The sequence below is a fragment of the Toxotes jaculatrix genome, chromosome 4 (genome assembly GCF_017976425.1).
Source record: "Toxotes jaculatrix isolate fToxJac2 chromosome 4, fToxJac2.pri, whole genome shotgun sequence".
NCBI classification, from domain to species: domain Eukaryota; kingdom Metazoa; phylum Chordata; class Actinopteri; family Toxotidae; genus Toxotes; species Toxotes jaculatrix.
The window spans coordinates 17,200,398-17,218,648 of NC_054397.1; the positions used below are offsets into that span (position 1 = coordinate 17,200,398).

General features: G+C 41.9%; 1 protein-coding gene across 1 annotated transcript; it reads right to left on the reverse strand.

The window, feature by feature from the left end:
• Positions 1-126: 126 nt before the first annotated feature.
• On the reverse strand, positions 127-16,566 carry evpla (envoplakin a). The gene is made up of 22 exons (XM_041035695.1): positions 16,375-16,566; positions 11,724-11,823; positions 11,464-11,618; positions 10,587-10,710; positions 9,746-9,877; positions 9,560-9,601; positions 8,983-9,144; positions 8,702-8,809; positions 8,477-8,572; positions 8,206-8,316; positions 7,382-7,528; positions 7,102-7,253; positions 6,889-6,986; positions 6,566-6,738; positions 5,835-6,010; positions 5,459-5,597; positions 5,162-5,355; positions 4,393-4,543; positions 4,193-4,276; positions 3,955-4,062; positions 3,773-3,865; positions 127-3,622 (listed from the first exon to the last, which is right to left on the reverse strand). Exons 1-22 carry the CDS (start codon positions 16,431-16,433, stop codon positions 236-238), a joined length of 5,991 nt encoding a protein of 1,996 aa, XP_040891629.1. The 5' UTR covers positions 16,434-16,566; the 3' UTR covers positions 127-235.
• Between the last annotated feature and the right edge of the window lie 1,685 nt (positions 16,567-18,251).

Here is an 18,251-nt window from a genome sequence, read left to right on the forward strand (position 1 = left end):
TTCTCTGTTTAAATTAAAGCAAAAAAACATCTGCCCACATCAGACATGTTTGGTAAACAAAGGCAACTCAGCAGCAATCATTTTGGCTAGATAGAAAGCTTTGCAGTAGAAGACTTTTCCTGAGTCAAAATTTACATTGTAATTAATGTATGGATTTCCCATATCTAATGGTACTTTTTTTTTTTTACCACATCACATAAGAGACTAGATAACTCCATGTATGTTGTAAACATATCTAGAATCTTGCATATCTAGTAGAGTTGTAACCAGACTCTTTGGAGGAGGCCGGGAGCATTGGTAGGCCTGTCACAGGGTCTTTCTGACAGCGGTCCAGAGCTTGTTTGTAGTTGATTTTCTCCTTTGTGACTGGGTCTACAATATCCTTGATGTAGGTTGTCTCAGCCTGCAGCTCCCTCAGTATTGTGCTGTCAATCATTTTGGATCCAATGGCATCCAAGATGCTTACTCTGTGGGATGTGTTGGGATCAACCAGCCCTCCGGTCAGGTGTTGTGCCTCCATGTAGCGAATTCCAGTGTCCTTTGGCATCCAGCCTTTCTGAACAGCCTGGCCCACAGACAAGCGCTCCCTGGTCACAGGGTCTTCAACTCCAGAAAAAGCCTTTTGGGCATTGAGTAGCCTTTGCAGTTGACTGTCCTCAATGAGCCCTCTGGCTGCTGCCTTGTGAACTGTGTATCTCCCGCTGTTGCTGATGTCAATGATACCCCCCGTTGATGCCTGCGCCTCCAGAAGCCTTTGGGCAGTGGTGGGGTCAATCAGTTTACGCAGGGTGGCACTGCGTATTGTAAAGCAGGTGCCAGTGCTTGTATCCATTACTCCAGCAATTGGGTAGATTTCTTTAACAGTGGAGAGGCCTGAGGGGTCTGATTTCACTGTTGTGGTGGACTTTGGAATGACTGAATTAAACTCAAGTTGCTTCTTTTTGTCACCCGCAACCTGCAAGGCAAACTCTGAGATGGGAATCTTTCCTTGTTTGTACTGTTTTAGATCATACTCTGTCAGCCTGCCTTCCTTCAGGGCATCTTTGATGGAGTACTGCTTGCCACTCTTGCGATCCTGCAGTACAGATGTCTCCCCATCAGGTCCCAGGGAAGTAATCTCCTCCCAGTCACACTCCAGCTCCTGCAGATGAATGTACTGTTGACGATCAATCAGGCCCTGCAGGTAGGCATCATAAGGAGACATGTCTTTGCCTGTATCTGGATCCAAAATAGTGATTTTGGTGGAGACATTGGTCTCTTTGGTTCTTGTCTCTGTCTGCTCCTCTTTCTGCAGATTCAGCAGAAGGTCTCGGATGGTGCTGTCTCTAAGGTGGATCTTGTCTTTTTCATCCAGGATCTCCCTCTCCATACGCTGCATGTCAGACTCCATCTTAATGCTCCTCTGCCTGCTCATCTGCGTTCTCTCACTCATTAGTCGGCTCTGCTGCTGGAAAGACAGACTGATGTCATGTCTCTTGCCCTCAAGTGTCCTGAGCTCCCGCGTGAGGTTTTCCAACTCTCTCTGTAGGGCATCTCTATTCAAAATCAGGTTAGTCTCCTCTCTTGAAGTGCTAGACTTGGTGCTCGTTAGAAGGTTGATTTTATCATTGACACGTCTGATTTCATCCTCCAGGTCCTGTCTGGCAAATTTATGCTGAGATACCTGTTCCCTCAATTGATCTCTCTCTTTTTCGACAGCCTGATCTTTCTCAACACGGACAACCTCTTTGTACACGGTCTTCTCGCCAGATTTCTCCCTCTGCAGGATCTCAATCTTTGCAGTGATGTTACGGATGTCTCTCTGGAGACGCAGGATATCACCAGTTTGCTTGTCCATATCTGTCCGAAGACCATTTGTCATCCTTTCCAGTTTTGGGTCTCTCTCAACTTTCAGCACCTCCTCAACAACAATACTTTCCTCAACGGGAGGTGGAGCATTTTCCAGCTGCATAATGCGGAGCCGGATCTCTCTGAGTTCAGACTCGGCTTGAATCCTCTTTTGGTGCTCATCACTCTCTCTCAGGATCCTCTCTTTGTCTTCCACCTTGGTTCTTAACTGCTGCAGCTCCAGCTCTGTCTGACGCCGGTTCATCACTTCTTCATCCAGGTTCCTGCTGAGCCGCTCGTGCTCAACTACTTGCTTTGGGTCCATCTTTAAACGCAAAACCTCCTGCACAATGACTTTCTCCTCTGGTTTCTGTCTCTCCAACACAATGTATTTGTTTTGCAGGTCAAACACCATCTCTTCAATGTTGCGCCGCAGCTGTGCCTCCTCCCGCACTTCTCTTCTCAAGCGGTCAGCTTCTTTCTCCAGCAGTGGATCAGGTTCATACTTGATGACTTCTCTGGTGACAAGTTTGGTTTCTATCTTGGACTTTTCAGCCTTCCATTCATCCCTCTCTTTCCTGAGTAGTCTCACCTGGTCCTGGAGGGAGTTGTAAGAGCTGTGTAAATGGTTCACCTGATCATTTAGCCTCTGAATCTCTCTCTCATTTTCAGGGCTCCTCTCCTCTTTAACTACCTCTTGGAGAACTTCCTTGAGCTCCACCTTGGGCTTCTGAGAACTAAGGATATTCAGATCAGACTTGACCTGGGTGAGTTCCCTCTCTAGATCAGAGCGCTGCTTATTGGAGTCTTGTATGTCTTTCCTGAGCCTCATTATCTCCACCTCAGTGTTTGGATCTATCCGGTAGATCTCATTAACGATTTCCTTCACTTCAATTTTTGGTTTCCAGCCTTGAACTTCTCTGTAGCGGCTATGGAGGTCCATCACCTCTTTGGACAAAGAATCGTTGTTATTCCTCTCTTCCTCTAGGTCTGTTCTAATCTTCTTAGATTCGGTGATGAGTTCAGGGTCTTGTTCAATCTTTTTCACTTCCTTAGTGATGATGTTAGGCTGGATATTAGGAATCAATCTCTCAAGTGCATTAATCTGACTCCTTGTCTGGAAGATTTCATCATTGAGGAGCTTGCTCTTGTTATTCTCATCAGAAATATCCATCTCAAATGTCCGCACTGCTCTCATCATCTCTGGGTCCTTTTCTACTTTCACCACCTCCTTCTTAACCACCCTCTCTTTGATTGGTGGTCGCTTCTGCTGGAGAATCGAGACTTCTGTCTTCATCTGAACCTGCTCCCCATCTCGCACCCGAATTTCATCTCTCATCCTTGCTATTTCATCTCTTATTTTACTGGCCTCTATGTCCAGCTGAGGATCTCTCTCAAACTCTGTCACCTCTCTGGTCACCAGTTTGGGTGGAGTTTTTTCGAGGGTGTCTTCCAGGATGGTGATTTTCTTGTTAAACACCTCAACCTCAGCCTGGGTGGTGCTACGCCTCAGGATCTCTTCATGCAGTTTATTCTGCAGATCAGCCAAATCACTTTCCAGTTTTGGGTCACGGTAGTACTGTAGTACCTCTTTCTCCTCAACGCGCTCCACTCCTCTGCGACTCTTCAGCGACAACATCCTATTTTTAAAAGTTCTCAGGTCTGCCTCAGTGTGACTTGTCCTATCCTTCTCTTCCTGCAGTTCTTTTAACAGACTGTTTAGCTCAAAAGCATTCTTTTGCTGGCTTTCAAGATGCACTTGTTGTTGTGCCACCACTTGAACTTTCTCCTCATTCTGCAGTGGAAAAAAAAGAAATGAAAGTGATTTGTTTTGTGACGTAGTTTTAGTTAGTTTTAAACCAAACATATTTTTGTAGTGGAGCACACGAGAGATGCAACAACATAAATCAAATCAAGTGGTTTTATTCATGCCCTGTTCTCTTACTTGTAAAATGAGATTCTTAGCCAAGCCCATCTGTTTTTGGCGTTGAGTGTTTTCAGCTGTTGCTTGAGCATAACGGTTCCCCAGATCCTTTTCCTGTTAAAAAAAGCAAACCATCAGTTACTTGTACCAACCAAACGTAAAGTATTTAAATTGTGTTAGACACATAAGAGTTTAAATGTTACCTCTTTCTGAACAGCATCAGAGAGTGTGCCGACGTAAGGTTTCTTTGCAACAGTGACACCAGCATCCTCAAGTGTACTGTTGTATTTATCAACGTTGGCATCGTACTCCTGCACAAAAAAAGAATTAGGCTAGGCATCAAGTGCCATTTGTGGACTGCCTAAAACACCATTCTCTCATATATATACACAACACATTTACTCATATAAAGCTATGTATTATGATCCATTTGATTCTTACATTGAGCAGGTTTTGTAGGTCCAGGGACAGGTCAGCCACTCTGTCCATGTCACCTCCCTTCCTCTTCAGGTCGTCCATCACCCTCTGCATCCACATTTTTAACAGAAATTTAATACTGTGAGCAATAATTATATATAGCAGATAAAGTAGCATCCACTACCCTCCACATGTCCTCATGTACAGTCAGGAAATGGTCTCACCTCTTGGGAGCTCTGCTTAGCGGTGACCTGAGACAGATCATCATTGTAGTTTATCTGGTTTGTCGGCAGGTTGTCCAGGAAGGAGTTGAGGGATTTGCAAGTGCTTTGGAACTCCTGGTTCTTGGTTGCAGCGTCTTGTAAGAGGCTTTCTCTGAGAGGATTGATCAAGATGATACATTTTTAAAACTTGACACTGTAAAAGCTCTGAATCATGATACTTTTAAAATTCAAATGGTTAGTAGTTAGCTCAGGCTTTTGTTTTTATTTTGCGCCCTTTCCTAAAACGTATTTATATCTAAGGTATGATTAGGTTAAACTGTTGCCTGACCACATCACTTTTCAAACCCAAGTCATATCTGCTTTCTTTATGTACTGTATCTAATTTAAATTTAATTTAAAATTGCCTGTTTCAGCAAAATAAGGAACTCTTGCCTAAAAGGCTTTGAGTCCAGGCATAATGGGAAAACTGTATACATTATGCTACTTCATTTCATATTGTGTATGTCTGTGATCTGTGAGCAGTATAACCGAAAACTACACAAAATAACTACAAACAATATATACATAGTATGTTTTTTTTCTATCTAGTTCTTTCCTGTCCTTTTAACCATCATGTGACCCCTCAGATTTATCTTTATCTGATAAATTGATCTCTATTTGAACTAAGTGATTTGATCAATTAATGTCTGTATGTAAGCAAAACTAAGGACTTACTTGTAAATGTAAACTGAAGTGACTGCACTGATTTGTTTTGCAGTCTGATTCTCACCTCTCTTTCAGCTGGTTGTCAACATTTGCGTAACGTGTCTGCAGCTGCTTGACTTCTGTTCTCTGACGCTGGATGTCAGGGCAGTACTCCTGGTATCCCTGCTGCAGGGAGCTGCACAGCTGCTCCGTGGTCTCCAGATCCTTACTCAGCTTCTTCATGTCATCCTGAGCTGCTGCCACAGACTTACGCTGGTTCTGAATACAACAAAGCAAGCAAGCAATTTAAGACATACATTCCAAATATAATCATAGCTGAATCTATGACTGTATCTATGACCGGGGATGAAGATTTCCTCACCTGGATGTCATTAGTGTGGGCTTGAATTGCATTTGGCACATCAAGGATTGGACCATCTGCACTTAGGTTCTTTTCAAAGCCAGAGACAAGACCATCCACCTTCTTAATCTGACTCTCCAGGTTGAGAGATGCTTTTGCTCTGACAAAAAAAGATAAATGTAGTTATAAGAGCACTGAGATTATTTAGTTCAGTAGCAGAGCTTGGGAAATATAGCTCTAAACCTATAAAAATATGACAGGTGTTTTTGGTCAGTTTTTTTTATAATTCATTGCAGTGTTTGTAGAAAAAAAACTTTGAAAGAGGTATTTTCATTGGAGACAAAAGTCACCACCGTGCCAATGCATATTCAACTTCCCAGGCAAAACATCTTCTTACTTCTTGTTGTAGAGGTCAGCCAGTTTAGCAATGCTGTCGTGTTTGTTGTTGGCTGCACTCAGTTTGAGTGGCAACGCAGATGAGGTGCCGCTGGGATCTTTGGATAGCAAAGGCTGCAGGTCGGCCTGTGCTGCCAGCTTCTGCTGCTCCAGGGCCTTCAGGGCCTTGGCAGCTTCCTGTAAGGAACAAATGTATATACTTTAGAGACTTTTATTAATAAAGGGTTTTATCAGGTCATCCAGGATTCCTCCTTGATCAGACTCTAAAGAGACACCTGATGGTCTAAATGTTCTCTCAAAAGCTGTTCCATAGCTTTTACAATATCATCATCTCTGATCCGTAATTTCACAAACAACACACCTTTGCTCATGCAAACAGCCTGAGGGAGTGAAGAACCAGTTCAATTCAGTTTTGTATGTAGAGTATGAATGCACACAGGTAAAAACAAACAGGATGATAATGACAGCTCAACAACAACCTTATCGTCAGTATTCTACAAACGATTCATCCGGTTTTTCATCATCATATCTAGCTGTAGTAGCGTTATTGTAGGTGTGTGTGTTTGAATCTTTGTGTTGTATTGGTGGTTACAACTACCATATTTATTTTGTCATGTCATGTCATCATCTGCCGCTTATCTGGGTCCAGGCCCAGGTCTGACAAGATCAAACTCAGCGCAAATAAACTATCTGCTAAAACTGTCAGTGCTGATTTTACTTGATTGCTCTCACCTCCTGCTCCTTCAGCCTCTTGGCAAGATCTCCAGCTGGGTCAGAGCGGCTCAGTGGGGCTCGCAGGCGGCTCAGCATGCTCTCCTCAGCGTTGGCCAGGTCACTGTCCAGCTTGTCCAGCTGCTGGGCCAGGGCTGTCACTTTGGGGTCCAGTGGGGCGGAAGACACTGGGGCTGAATGAAGGAACAGGGAAGTTGATTCACTGACTGTTCTAATTTTACCCGTAAAGATATCTGTGCAACTGGTGGTGAACAATTATTATGGTTCATAAAATCAGTGACTCCTTATAACTGGGATATTTGATCAAATTTATAGACAATGACCTGATTGTTGAGGCCTGGAAACTTCTGATTTGTGGTTCTTCAGCGACGCTGCCAGAGCAGCTCTTTTCTTCTTGATGTCTTCCAGTTCACTGCCCAAACTGATGAATTAAAAACAAGGAGAGAGAGAGAGATTTAGAAACAGGAACAAAATTACTGACACGTTCTTGCATTATTTGTTGAAGCTGCTTGAGAATACAGCCTTGCATTACTTACAGGTCCACTTTGTCAATGGCCTCCGGGTCAGGTGGTGGGATCTGGAAGCAAACTCCTGGGAAGGTTGTAGTTACTCCATGAGTGGAGATAACATCCCAGTTCTCGTCTGAGTTTGATTTCAGGGTGAACTTCTCTCCTCTTGACAGAGAAGCCTAGATGATAATAACAAACAAAACACATGCCCAAGAATTTTAGACGAGAAACATAATTAAACTGAAGCATTTCAGCTGTGGACAGTCTCTGCCTTTTCTCTGTGCAGTGAACGTCTAACAAGCTCCACCTTATCTGTCTCCCAGTCACACAGGGACTCCACTGTGGTGGGTCTGTTGGGGGTGTTGCGTCGTAGCTTCAGAGGAGCGATGGTGGTACTGCGCCTCCTCAGGTCCGCCAGCAGCTGTTCACAGTTCTGCACAGCCTTCTCCTCCCCCTGATGGAACACAGAGGAAAACATGCCTTGGAAATGCTCATCTCTTAGTCGTCAACCAGTCAAAACTCGTTCAAAGTTTGCTCCAAAATAGGTCAAACCTTTACCTCTTTTTATTTACCAAAACAATATCCTGCATAATGTATCTATTACTGTTCCCCCTTGTGTTTCAACTGTGTTACGTTAGTGTGATCGTCTTTTTGAGTGTGGTATTTAACTTTTTTAAATTGAGTGTAGTAGATCAAAAGAAATAATCCTTAAAAAGTATGTAAACAGACAAAAAGAAAGAAAGAAACAAGAGAGAAGACAATGTCGTAGAAACAAAAATATACACTCACTTACATGGTAATCAAGCAAATGATAAGACAGACAAATCAACAGTAATAATAATACATAAATAAACCCACAACTAGTTTTTCCAGTGTGTATTATTAGTCAGTTATTGTCTCATTGGTTTTCTCCTTAGCCTTTCAACACCTGACATTTCACTCTTCTTGTCACCACCTTCCCCGTCTCTTCCTTCTTTCTCCTATTCTCCTCCTTCTCCTTCTCCCCCTCATGTGTTCAGCTGTCTCCTCTCATCCTCTCCTCTCCTCTACCTCCCTCCTTCCATTGGTTCAATCTTTAAACTAACAGTCGGCTCCCTGAAATGTCATTGAGTGCGCAAGTTCCCCTGTTACCTCGAGCTGCAGCAGCACCTCTGAGTTGCTCTTCTTGTTGATGGACTTGGGGTCAATGCTGTTGTTGAGTTTGGTCAGTGTCTCTGACAGTTGCTCAGTGTCCATTTGGTACTGGAAAATGGCACAAAGACATGTTTTTGTTTTTTACTTTTGTATAAAATCTGAACATTTCAACCCAGGGGGATGTATTTAGTGCATGACAAAGAGACAAAATGGGTTGATGTCCACACACACACTTAACAAATTGTGACGTATTCTGTTCCATATTCACCTTTTTGAATTCCTCCACATTGTCCAGGTGTGTCTCTTGACAAATGCAGAGATTGAGGAATTTCTGCCACTCGTTTCGTACGGTATCTCTCTGAGCCTGGAAATGTCACGTGCAGAGTTAAGATCAACCTGGATTTGAACGGCGTTCAAAGACCTTAAAAGGTCAAAGCTGCTGCAGATTTGGGGTTCCTTACAGATTTAAAGATTTAGCTTCTGGCTCATGTACCTGTATTGTTGCAACAGCAGGGTGCTTCAGTTCAACAAGTCTGTCTCCTTCATCCTGGAGTTTGTTGACCTCGCTCTCGTGGGACAGCAGATTTTGGTTTTTGAAGTGCTGATCGAGATCAAATTAAAGTGGGATTATTTATACTGTGTGTCTTTCATCATTCCAGTGCTGAATAAACATATTGGATCATTCTGGACAAGCAACCCCATCTCATTATTTAGACCATCATTAGACCTATGTCATCTTTCAGTGCTCTGATTTAACAACCTATCAATCCTGACCTCGTACTGCCTGCGGACGTCAGGTGGGTCCACCATGTGGTCACTCCAGTCCTGCTTCTTGATCTTCTCCTGTTCTTCTCCCAGGAAAGCTAGTTCCTTGTTGCAGCCCTGCATGTATTCGTACAGGCTGTTTAAGTAGTGGCGACGCCACTTGGAGTTGTCCTGGGAAAAAGGCAGAAAACAATGAGTAAAATCTGCCAGGTTCTGAAAGTGCAAACATTTAAAGCCAAAATAAAACTGTATTGGCTTCCTTGCTTTTTTTTGTATTTCTTCTTATATAAGAACTACCAAACCAATGGAATATCAGTTAGGGAGAAGAGGGGGAATAGCTCAAAATTTGTCAAAACAAAGACACATAAACAGAAGAAAGCACAAACTTGTGTAAATCTTCCCATTCAAATCTAAAGTAAATAGGTCCATGCTATCACATGACAGTTGTCAAACACAAAGAGTAAATATTCTTCTTGTTGTGACTGTCAAGAGAAAATGACAAGACATTTTCATCATAAAACTCAATAATAAATCATCAATAAAAAAATATACAAATTCAACAATCAATAATAAAAGCTCCACTCACCAGCAGATTGTTGTATTGTCTCTTTAGGGCTGTATAGTTTTCCTAAAAGACAAAATAACAACATGTCTCACAGGCTGCAGGAAACTGTTCTTCACTGAGAACAAAATGAGGAATGAGGACAAACAGAACATTAAGATCAGCTGCTGTGTGATGTGAACATGTTTTCTTGTGGACACGTTTGTTCACCTTGCTGCCAGCGGAGCTGACGCAGAGCTGCGAGCTGTAGGCCTCAACCTCTTTGTGCAGGATGTTGTGAGCAGCGATCTGCTTCTCCAGATCTGCCAGGGTGGGGCCGTACTCCTCCACGTTCACCTGTTTCTGTAAGCACAGACACCAGAGGAACATTGTTAGTGGTATGTGTAAGTGACCCCCAAAGGGCAAGTCTGACAGGCTTAGGCACTCTGTAATTAGCTGTCAGTCAGCTTTGGTTAATGTGTTTATTACAGGCTAGTGATAGCATGTAGAGTATTGCTGGCAGAGGATGTTTGTAGGAAAGCAAAACAGGTGTGAACTGCACTTAAATTTAAAGGATAAAACTGGTGTGCTATTACTTTTTCATCTCTTTACACTTTTCAACTTCCCTACAATGTCTGTGGCTCTCAGCTTGAAGCTCATTTGTTTTCCATTAAAAAAAAAAAGTCTTCTAAAACAGCTGGGCATTGTGGTCTTAAACAAATGCTGCTAAATCGGGAGTAAATAGTGCTTTTTTGGGGACTATTTTCATTGGCAGATTAAAACACATCTGGTATGTTAATGGGTATTTACAGCCACAGGATGGTGGATGCAGGATTGAGTCAAAATGAACTTCAGTGTGTGTTCATCCTGATGAAGGGACATGTCATGCAGTTCACACTGTGGCTCATCAGTGTGTGTTTAATAGGTTTTGGACAACAGTGGAGCTCTATGGCCCGGAAAATAAGATATATCAGACTTTGGATGAACATATAATACTTTTTAGTAAGATTAATTTATTTTATTGACAATAAAAAAAGCTAGTATTATGGCAGGGCAGTGTTATCATACTTACTTGCTTTTGGTTGAACACAGGCCCCCAGTCGATTCTGGGCATCAGCGACACGTCGTCAATCTGCTCGTAGATTTCTCGGTAGAAGGCACAGTCCTTCAACCAGCGCTCATGGAGGAGGATGACACTGGAGTCACCAGAGAAACAAAAAACAAAGAAATTTGGTTAATATTAATGGAGCCCCACAGTGTTCAATGTTAAATAAACAAACAGTAATATGAATAAATGTATGCATGATATGTATTACATATAAAAATGATCCAAAAATGTTTTAAAATCATATTATTATCCAGAATGTTATTCATCCTGGTTCTTTTTGCAATAACAGAGTTTATTTCAGCAGGTTTTTATTTACAAATGTCAAAAATTCAAAATTCTTTTTTGTGTTTGTGTTTGTACATTTAGACTGAAGCTACAGCCACATACCTGGCCTTGCCCTGTTTCTTCAGCTTGACAAAGACTTTGTAATTGAAAGAGTCATTATGAAATAAAACATTTGCTGAGCAGTGTAGCATTGTCTTATTTATTTATTTTATACTGACCATTCTGAGCCTCCATAAATGTTAGTATTAGCTTAAGGGTGGAGGTTGATTATGTACAGGCAAATAACTGGAGGTATTGTGAACTTTGAATGTGTCTTTTCACATTAAAAAGATCATAAAAAGAAACCTTGTCTAGTTTAATCTCAGCTAATTTAGTTTATTATTTTAATAGCAAACTATCCTGTAAACTGCTGCAAGTTTATGGTTTTGCATCCTCAGCATTGTCAGTATAGTCTCTTATTAAACCTTCACAAAGCTCTGAGGAGGCTCCTCACTCTTCTGCATGGAGCAGCTATACTGTCAATCCTCTGTGTTGTATTCACTCAGTAACAACTCACTCGCTCTCTATCTCTTTGGCCTGCGGGTGTTTGAGCTTCTTGGCTCTGTCGACGTCCAGGAAGAGGTCCTTCAGCAGGCCCTCAGCCTCACCCAGCTTGTCTGAGACCTCAGTCTGATGCTCAAAGGGCTGCTCTTTCTTATCATTATCAGCATCCTGGTGGAAGAAGACAACAGATAAGGTGAATTCTTTTCTTTTTCTTTTAATTTTTGACAGGGCTGCCAGTGAAAGTGATGCTATTGTTGATTTCCGTGTTCTCACCACAGCCAGCAGCTCTTCCGACCGGAGGATGTCTTTCTCCACCTGGTCAGCATTCTTTTGCATCTGGGCGATCAGCAAGGCCAAGGAACCGGTCTGGTTCCTGTAAGAGTGAAAAGAAGGGGTTAAAAAAAGGTCCAGAGATTAAACCACAAGCACTGATCAGACAGTTTGCTATAGAGAATCAATTCAGTCTTCCCCTCTTGTGTTCCACAGTCCCACTCGCAGTCCCAAATCCACTGAATCAGAGCACCAACAGTCACCCGTGGTGGTGGCTGGGATTTTCTAACAGAATTTTAGTTTTACATGTATATTCTGAGGATATCTGGATTCTTCGGTGTTGTGTATTTCTTTGTCGAAAAAAAAGACCAAACCGAAACAAATGGTTAGGGAGAAGAGAGGGGAAATTTTAATTACACTGTCTCAAACCATGAAAGACACAGTTTCATGAACAGAAGAAAATAAAATGTGTGTATATTTTTAGACAAACTTCACAAAGCATGTTGTAAAAGTAATTTATGGACAAAAATGTATTCTTTTCACACTTGTATTATCTGACTGATGCCTGTTCATCAAGATCAAACAACATGACAAATCATACAAAGGTCCAAAGGTGCCATTTGGGATGGTGTAGCGTCTTGTTCAAACTTGTTCGTGAGTTTATTTTGAGAAGACCAGACTACTGTAATAGATTTCCTGTCTATAAAGCACTAAGTGGTCTTGGGCCTAAATACATCTCTGATGTACTTGTACGTTACAAAGCATCCAGACCCCTCAGGTCATCTGGGACAGATTTACTCAGTGTTCCTAGAATCAAAACCAAGCAAGTTCGAGCAACCTTTAGTTTATATGCACTTTGAATTTCCTTGTGTCTGAAAAGATGCCATATAAGTAAACTTCCCTTGCCTAGGGTCAGTGCAGCCACACCCAAAGCGTTCCTTAAATGCTAAAAATTCCACTGTGACCGTCACTCCCTCTGTTACTGTTGGTGTTACTCTCTGTTGATAATTCTCAGTGGTTGAATGAGAAAAGGTAGAGCGGTGCCCCAGACAGACAAAAGGAGGAGGAGATCCTATTGGCTGGAGATGAACTACACCCATAAAACTGTATAAGATCTCAGTTTGTGGTTTAAAAAATCATTTCTCTGAGTCTGAATAAATAACAAGTTAGTGATTTATTCAGTGTGTATAGTGAGCGTAAGTTAAATCAAATAATTCGCAAACACAAGTGTTTAAATAAGGGAAGACAATAGAGAGTTTTGCAGACTTGACTGAGGTAAAGTTTGTGGTAATTTAGGAAGCACAATACACTCACAAAAATCCTCTCGCTCATTAAGTTTTCTTAAGCAGCTTCATAACAGCCTCATGAAAAAGGCCCTATAGAGATGAGTTTCTGTACACACATTGCACACATTAATTCACCTGCTATTTGCTCTTTAACACTAAGGGCACTTTTTCAGTTGGTGTTTACAATTCTCCAACAACATAAGTATCATCACAGTATGCAGGATTTACCCTCTGAAATCAGTTTAACATAAGTTGGGAAAGCAAAGTGAAGTAAAAGCTCCATTAAAGAAGGAATCTTTCCTTTTTGTGTTTTTGCACAAAACATAGAAAACAACAAAACTCAGACAAAAAGTCTCTCCACTGACATTTTCTAAGTCATTCAAAACTTGCAAATACATTTTACATGTAAGGCTCCTGCTCTTCTCTCTGAGAGTTTACACACTGGTCCGATTGTACGAACCTGAAACGACTTCATTCATGCACTTAAACCTCTGAAATTACACTAACCACAGAATGTTGGCAAACCATTCAGCACCTTGGTGGTTAATCGACCCACATACCAAAGCTACCTCTGAGCACAAAGTCATGTCTCCCTGGGGAGAAAACAAGCAAATGTCATATAAGAAAGATTTACAACAACCTACACACACACATTTCACGCAACTCTTTCATGATGGAGCGACACAAGAACGTAGAGATGCGTTCCTCAGTGGCATGTCACTCCTAAAGCACTGACTCACTGAGGTGTGATCTGATCTGGTTCTGCAGCCGCTCTGACAATGGCCTCCCTATTCCTGCTCACTCAGCAGGAGAGACAGGTATGCAGGCTGCAAACACACACACACACACACACACACACACACACACACACACACAATGTGTGTGTGTGTGTGTGTGTGTGTGTGTGTGTGTGTGTTTTTATTTTAAATTTATTTATTTTAAACATCAATGATGATGACGAATATGAGTCCAGGGCTTTTTTATTCTCTCCCATGACAAAGTCTGATATGTCTGTCATTACATTTTTCTTAATTTTTTTCTTACACCATTTCACATATAATTTTATTTATTTATTTCATCTTACTTTTACATCTACTGGATTGGAAGGAGGTTGTTAAGGACATGAATGAAAGAAGTGACAGATGGTCCTCGGTGGTCAATAGGCCGAATGACAGGTCGCACCCACACATCACTGATTGCGTGGTTGTGTGGTCACGTGTATATTCATCAGGCATGTGCTTTTTGATATAGTGCACGTTTCCTCTAATTTGGGGTTGTAGAGTGGGATGTTGGATCTGTAATTAGTTTGGACTCCTCACAAACAGCACCACTGTCAACTGTTGTGGAGGAAGCTAAACTCTTAAAGAATGACTGATCAGAATGACTGACAGATTTGATAAAAGTGCAATGCAAGCTTTCTTTCTTTTTTTTTTGGTGTGTATCAGCTTTTATGTAAAGCAAGCTAAATGGCACTAAATTTATCAGACAATATAATGTGTTAAAAAATGATATTTCATTTATGAATGACCATGGCAGGAAAGCCAAACAGCTAGCAGCTGTATCTGATGTGACTTGAAAGCAGGATAACTGGATAACCCACATAATTCAGAAGGGCTTGCCATCAATTCTTTATTTTGTTGGTTTCAAGAACACAGAAAGTGTACCACGAACACACCCTGATATGGTCTCACATTTCCTCCCAGCTAACAGTTTGTATTATGAAATTTCAGTTGTGTGTTGAATTTTGGAGCAGCTCAAACCTCTCATCTGAAAAGAGGAGGGAAGTTGACCTTGAATGTGATGGTTCTCGGCAGCGTGCCGTCATCAGTCACCTAGTCAGTATCGTTATGAAATCACTGTGTCACCAGCAACGTGAACTGTGACCTGATCGACAGATCGCATCAGCAGAACAAGATGGCCGCCCGTGGGATCCTCAGACATCAGTGCTTATGGGCATGTGTGCCAGCACCCACATGCCCACACACACACACACACCCACGCGCGCACACACACACCCACACACACCCACACACACCCACACACACACACACACACACACACACACACACACACACACACACACACACACACACACACACACACACACACACACACACACACACACACACACACACACCACTATGTTCTGCACTTTACCTGTGCATGTGTTTACAAATGCTGTTTTAAAAGTTTCTTTACATTTCCTGTCCTGTGCCAGTCACCTGAAACATGACACCAGGTGAGTCCTTAAAGTGTAAAGACACTGCAGGTATCAGTTCATTAGAAATCATTTGTTATCTCAAATCATAGTTGAAACAATAAGTAGATTAACTGATTAGTCAATTGATAGAAAATTAGTTTATAACCTATTAATTATTTAAGTCATTCATCAAGCAAAAAAAAGTTCAACATTTATATGTATATATGTAGTTTATTTTAATACATTTATATATAGTTAAGCTGAATATCTTTGGGTTTTTGACTGCTGATGGACAAAACTTTTAATCGCAGCCCTCTTTTATGCTGTCTTAACCAGTATATCAGGTGATGGAAATTTCTTAATGGCCAAATAAAATGAGCAACCTGTCCTGTGTCACACCGTAACGTACAATTTGGAACCAACGCCCACATGAAAGAAAGAAACCAGCTGAGCGATGTGGACTTCCCAGCCCTCATCACACCTCAGCAGACAGACATGTCCTGAGCAGAGGCAAGGTGAAACCACAGGATGGTCACCACCTGTCTGTGAAACCACGTCAGTGTCAGACGACAAGTAGAAGTAGTTTGGCAGCTGAACTGAAAGCCATGAAGTCACCTTAATACAGGAATGTCAAAAAAATCACTTTTCTGTCCATCATGTTTTAGTGTTTGGGGGGTTGGTTTCAGTACTTGCAGGCTGATAAGAACTGATAACATTTTTCTTCCACTGTGACTTTCACTTCAAGTTGTAAACACATTTTCACTAGTTTCACCAGCTGTCTTAAAGCACACTGTCCCCCCTCATGTTTACAAAGTAAACCTGACCTTAGGCTGTGTTCACAGGCTGGCAAACATCTCAACAAGCTTTCACAATCCCCAAGGCTTAACCCAGACTTAACTCTAGCACTTGAAATCAGCAAAGAATTCCCTTGGCAAACTTGCATTTAAAATTTCTTTCAGCCATAATATAACAGGAGGGCAACCATAACACACAGGGAGAAAGAGGACAACGGCACGCACAGGAAACATGACACAGTTTCTCGGCTTGGAAAGAACAGGAGGAGGGGGAACATGACCGAGATACAGTGTCGCCACACAAACACACACACACACAGTTACATACATCCATACATGCATTCAGAAAATCCTCAGGGAAAAAAAAAACTCACTTGCTGATCTTGGCCGAACCCTTGAGCGTACCATCCTTAGGGTCCTTTTTCTTAAACATCCTGAAGGTTGTGGGGGGTCAAGCAGAGATCCCACAGAAATCTCTTTCTCACTCTGTCTTACTCCTTCTTCGTCTCTGTCTTCCTCACCCTGTGGCTCCCACTCAGTCTCTCCTCTCCCTTTGGTTCCTCTGAACCACTCTCAAACATACACACACTCACGTCAGCACAGTGTTTAGCTCTGGCGGCTCCTCCCTAACAGGTTAACAGGTGTGTCACCGCCCAGACATCCACCTTGCAGAGGAAGACCGGACCGACCTGTTCCCTGCACTCTCCCTTCCTCCCACCTTGGGTCCTGCCCTTCCTTTTCATCAGGGCCCTGACACACTCTCAAATCTCGCCCAGGGAGCAGCAGGGGCCCTTTGATTTACTATGGATGCATAATTCATGGGGCTGGAAGGGACACTGAATTCCTGCAGAGAACAGTGAAACAAAACACTTTTTGTAAATGACATTCAGTGGAGAACAAAACACCACTGAATAAAGCTGGCTGAAATCAAGTTAAAAAGCAATGAGTGATTCCACATGTGGTTAGTAAGTGTAGCAAACATGTCACTGGATCTTGCAGAGCTATGGTCCCTTGGTGGTCCAGGGACTGTTTTGTCGCTCTCCCTCTACTATTTATGACACAGACACACAGTGTGTACAGTCAACAATGGAAAAGTGTCAGACAACCTGTGGGCTATAAAGGAAGTCTGTTACATAAAACCTTCATATGCAGGCGCATGTCACAATGTTACTGATTAAAGAAGGCTCCATACATTGCTAAGTCTCGTGTGTAGCATCTACAGTCATTCAGGATCAGGGCGTCTCTCTGCAGCATGTCAACAATAGGAAATCATGGCGAGGAATGCAGCTGGGCAACTTTCTTTGCAGCAGACAGGGGAACAGCACAGAGAGCACACATTTTTGATGTGTCCAGTCATACAGTCTCTCTCTCTGGGTGCGTCCACCTGTCTATAAAACCAGAAACTCTTTATTTTGCTGAGAGATACACTGTGGCTGTAGTTTCAGCTCTCTAGAACAACACATTTCAACATTAAATTTAATTAAACTCACCATCACAGTTTTGTTAAGCTGTAATTCTTTTCCATAATTAAATATTTTGGGCAAGACTTAGGAGATACTACTTATAAAAAATGTGTTCTGTTTTAATAATGTCAGAAACAACATTAAAACTGTTGGACAAAATAATCTCATTAGGTCCATTTAGCAGCTGTCCTGGAAATCAGAATCAGAATAATAAAGTTATTCTGATTCTGATTTCCATCACATCACATGTTAGAGAGCAATCTATTTTGCCCTCTTGTCATGGAAGTATGGATGCAGCTCCAGTAAACTAAATGAACCACAAGATGAGATTATTTCATTAAGTGTTGTTCACAAACATAAACTTTAAATTTAAATTTTTCATGCAACATGGAAGTTAAGTGAGAAGTCCTCTGAAAAGTGAAAACTACTAAATGGACCTTGTGGTGTTTTTTCAAATATCAGTATGCTTTCGTGTTGGGGCACTAAATGAATGAGCACATGGTGATGTGCTTCCTGGGCCATCTTCTTCTGAACCTAAAGCACGTGATAGAAATGGTTCAGTGGTAATTTCAAACGCTTCAGCTCCTGTTAAGCTCCTGAACAAACCACTAAACTTTCAGCAGATCAGATTGTTTATTCAGACAAATGTTTTATGAATCAGGAATCAAAACTATGAGTCTACAGTCATGCTAGTGGCTTTGCGAAGTTAGCGGTACTTTAGGCTAAATGCTAATGCCAGCATGCTAACCTGTACACCGTTACAGTGCTAACGTGCTAATGTTTACCAT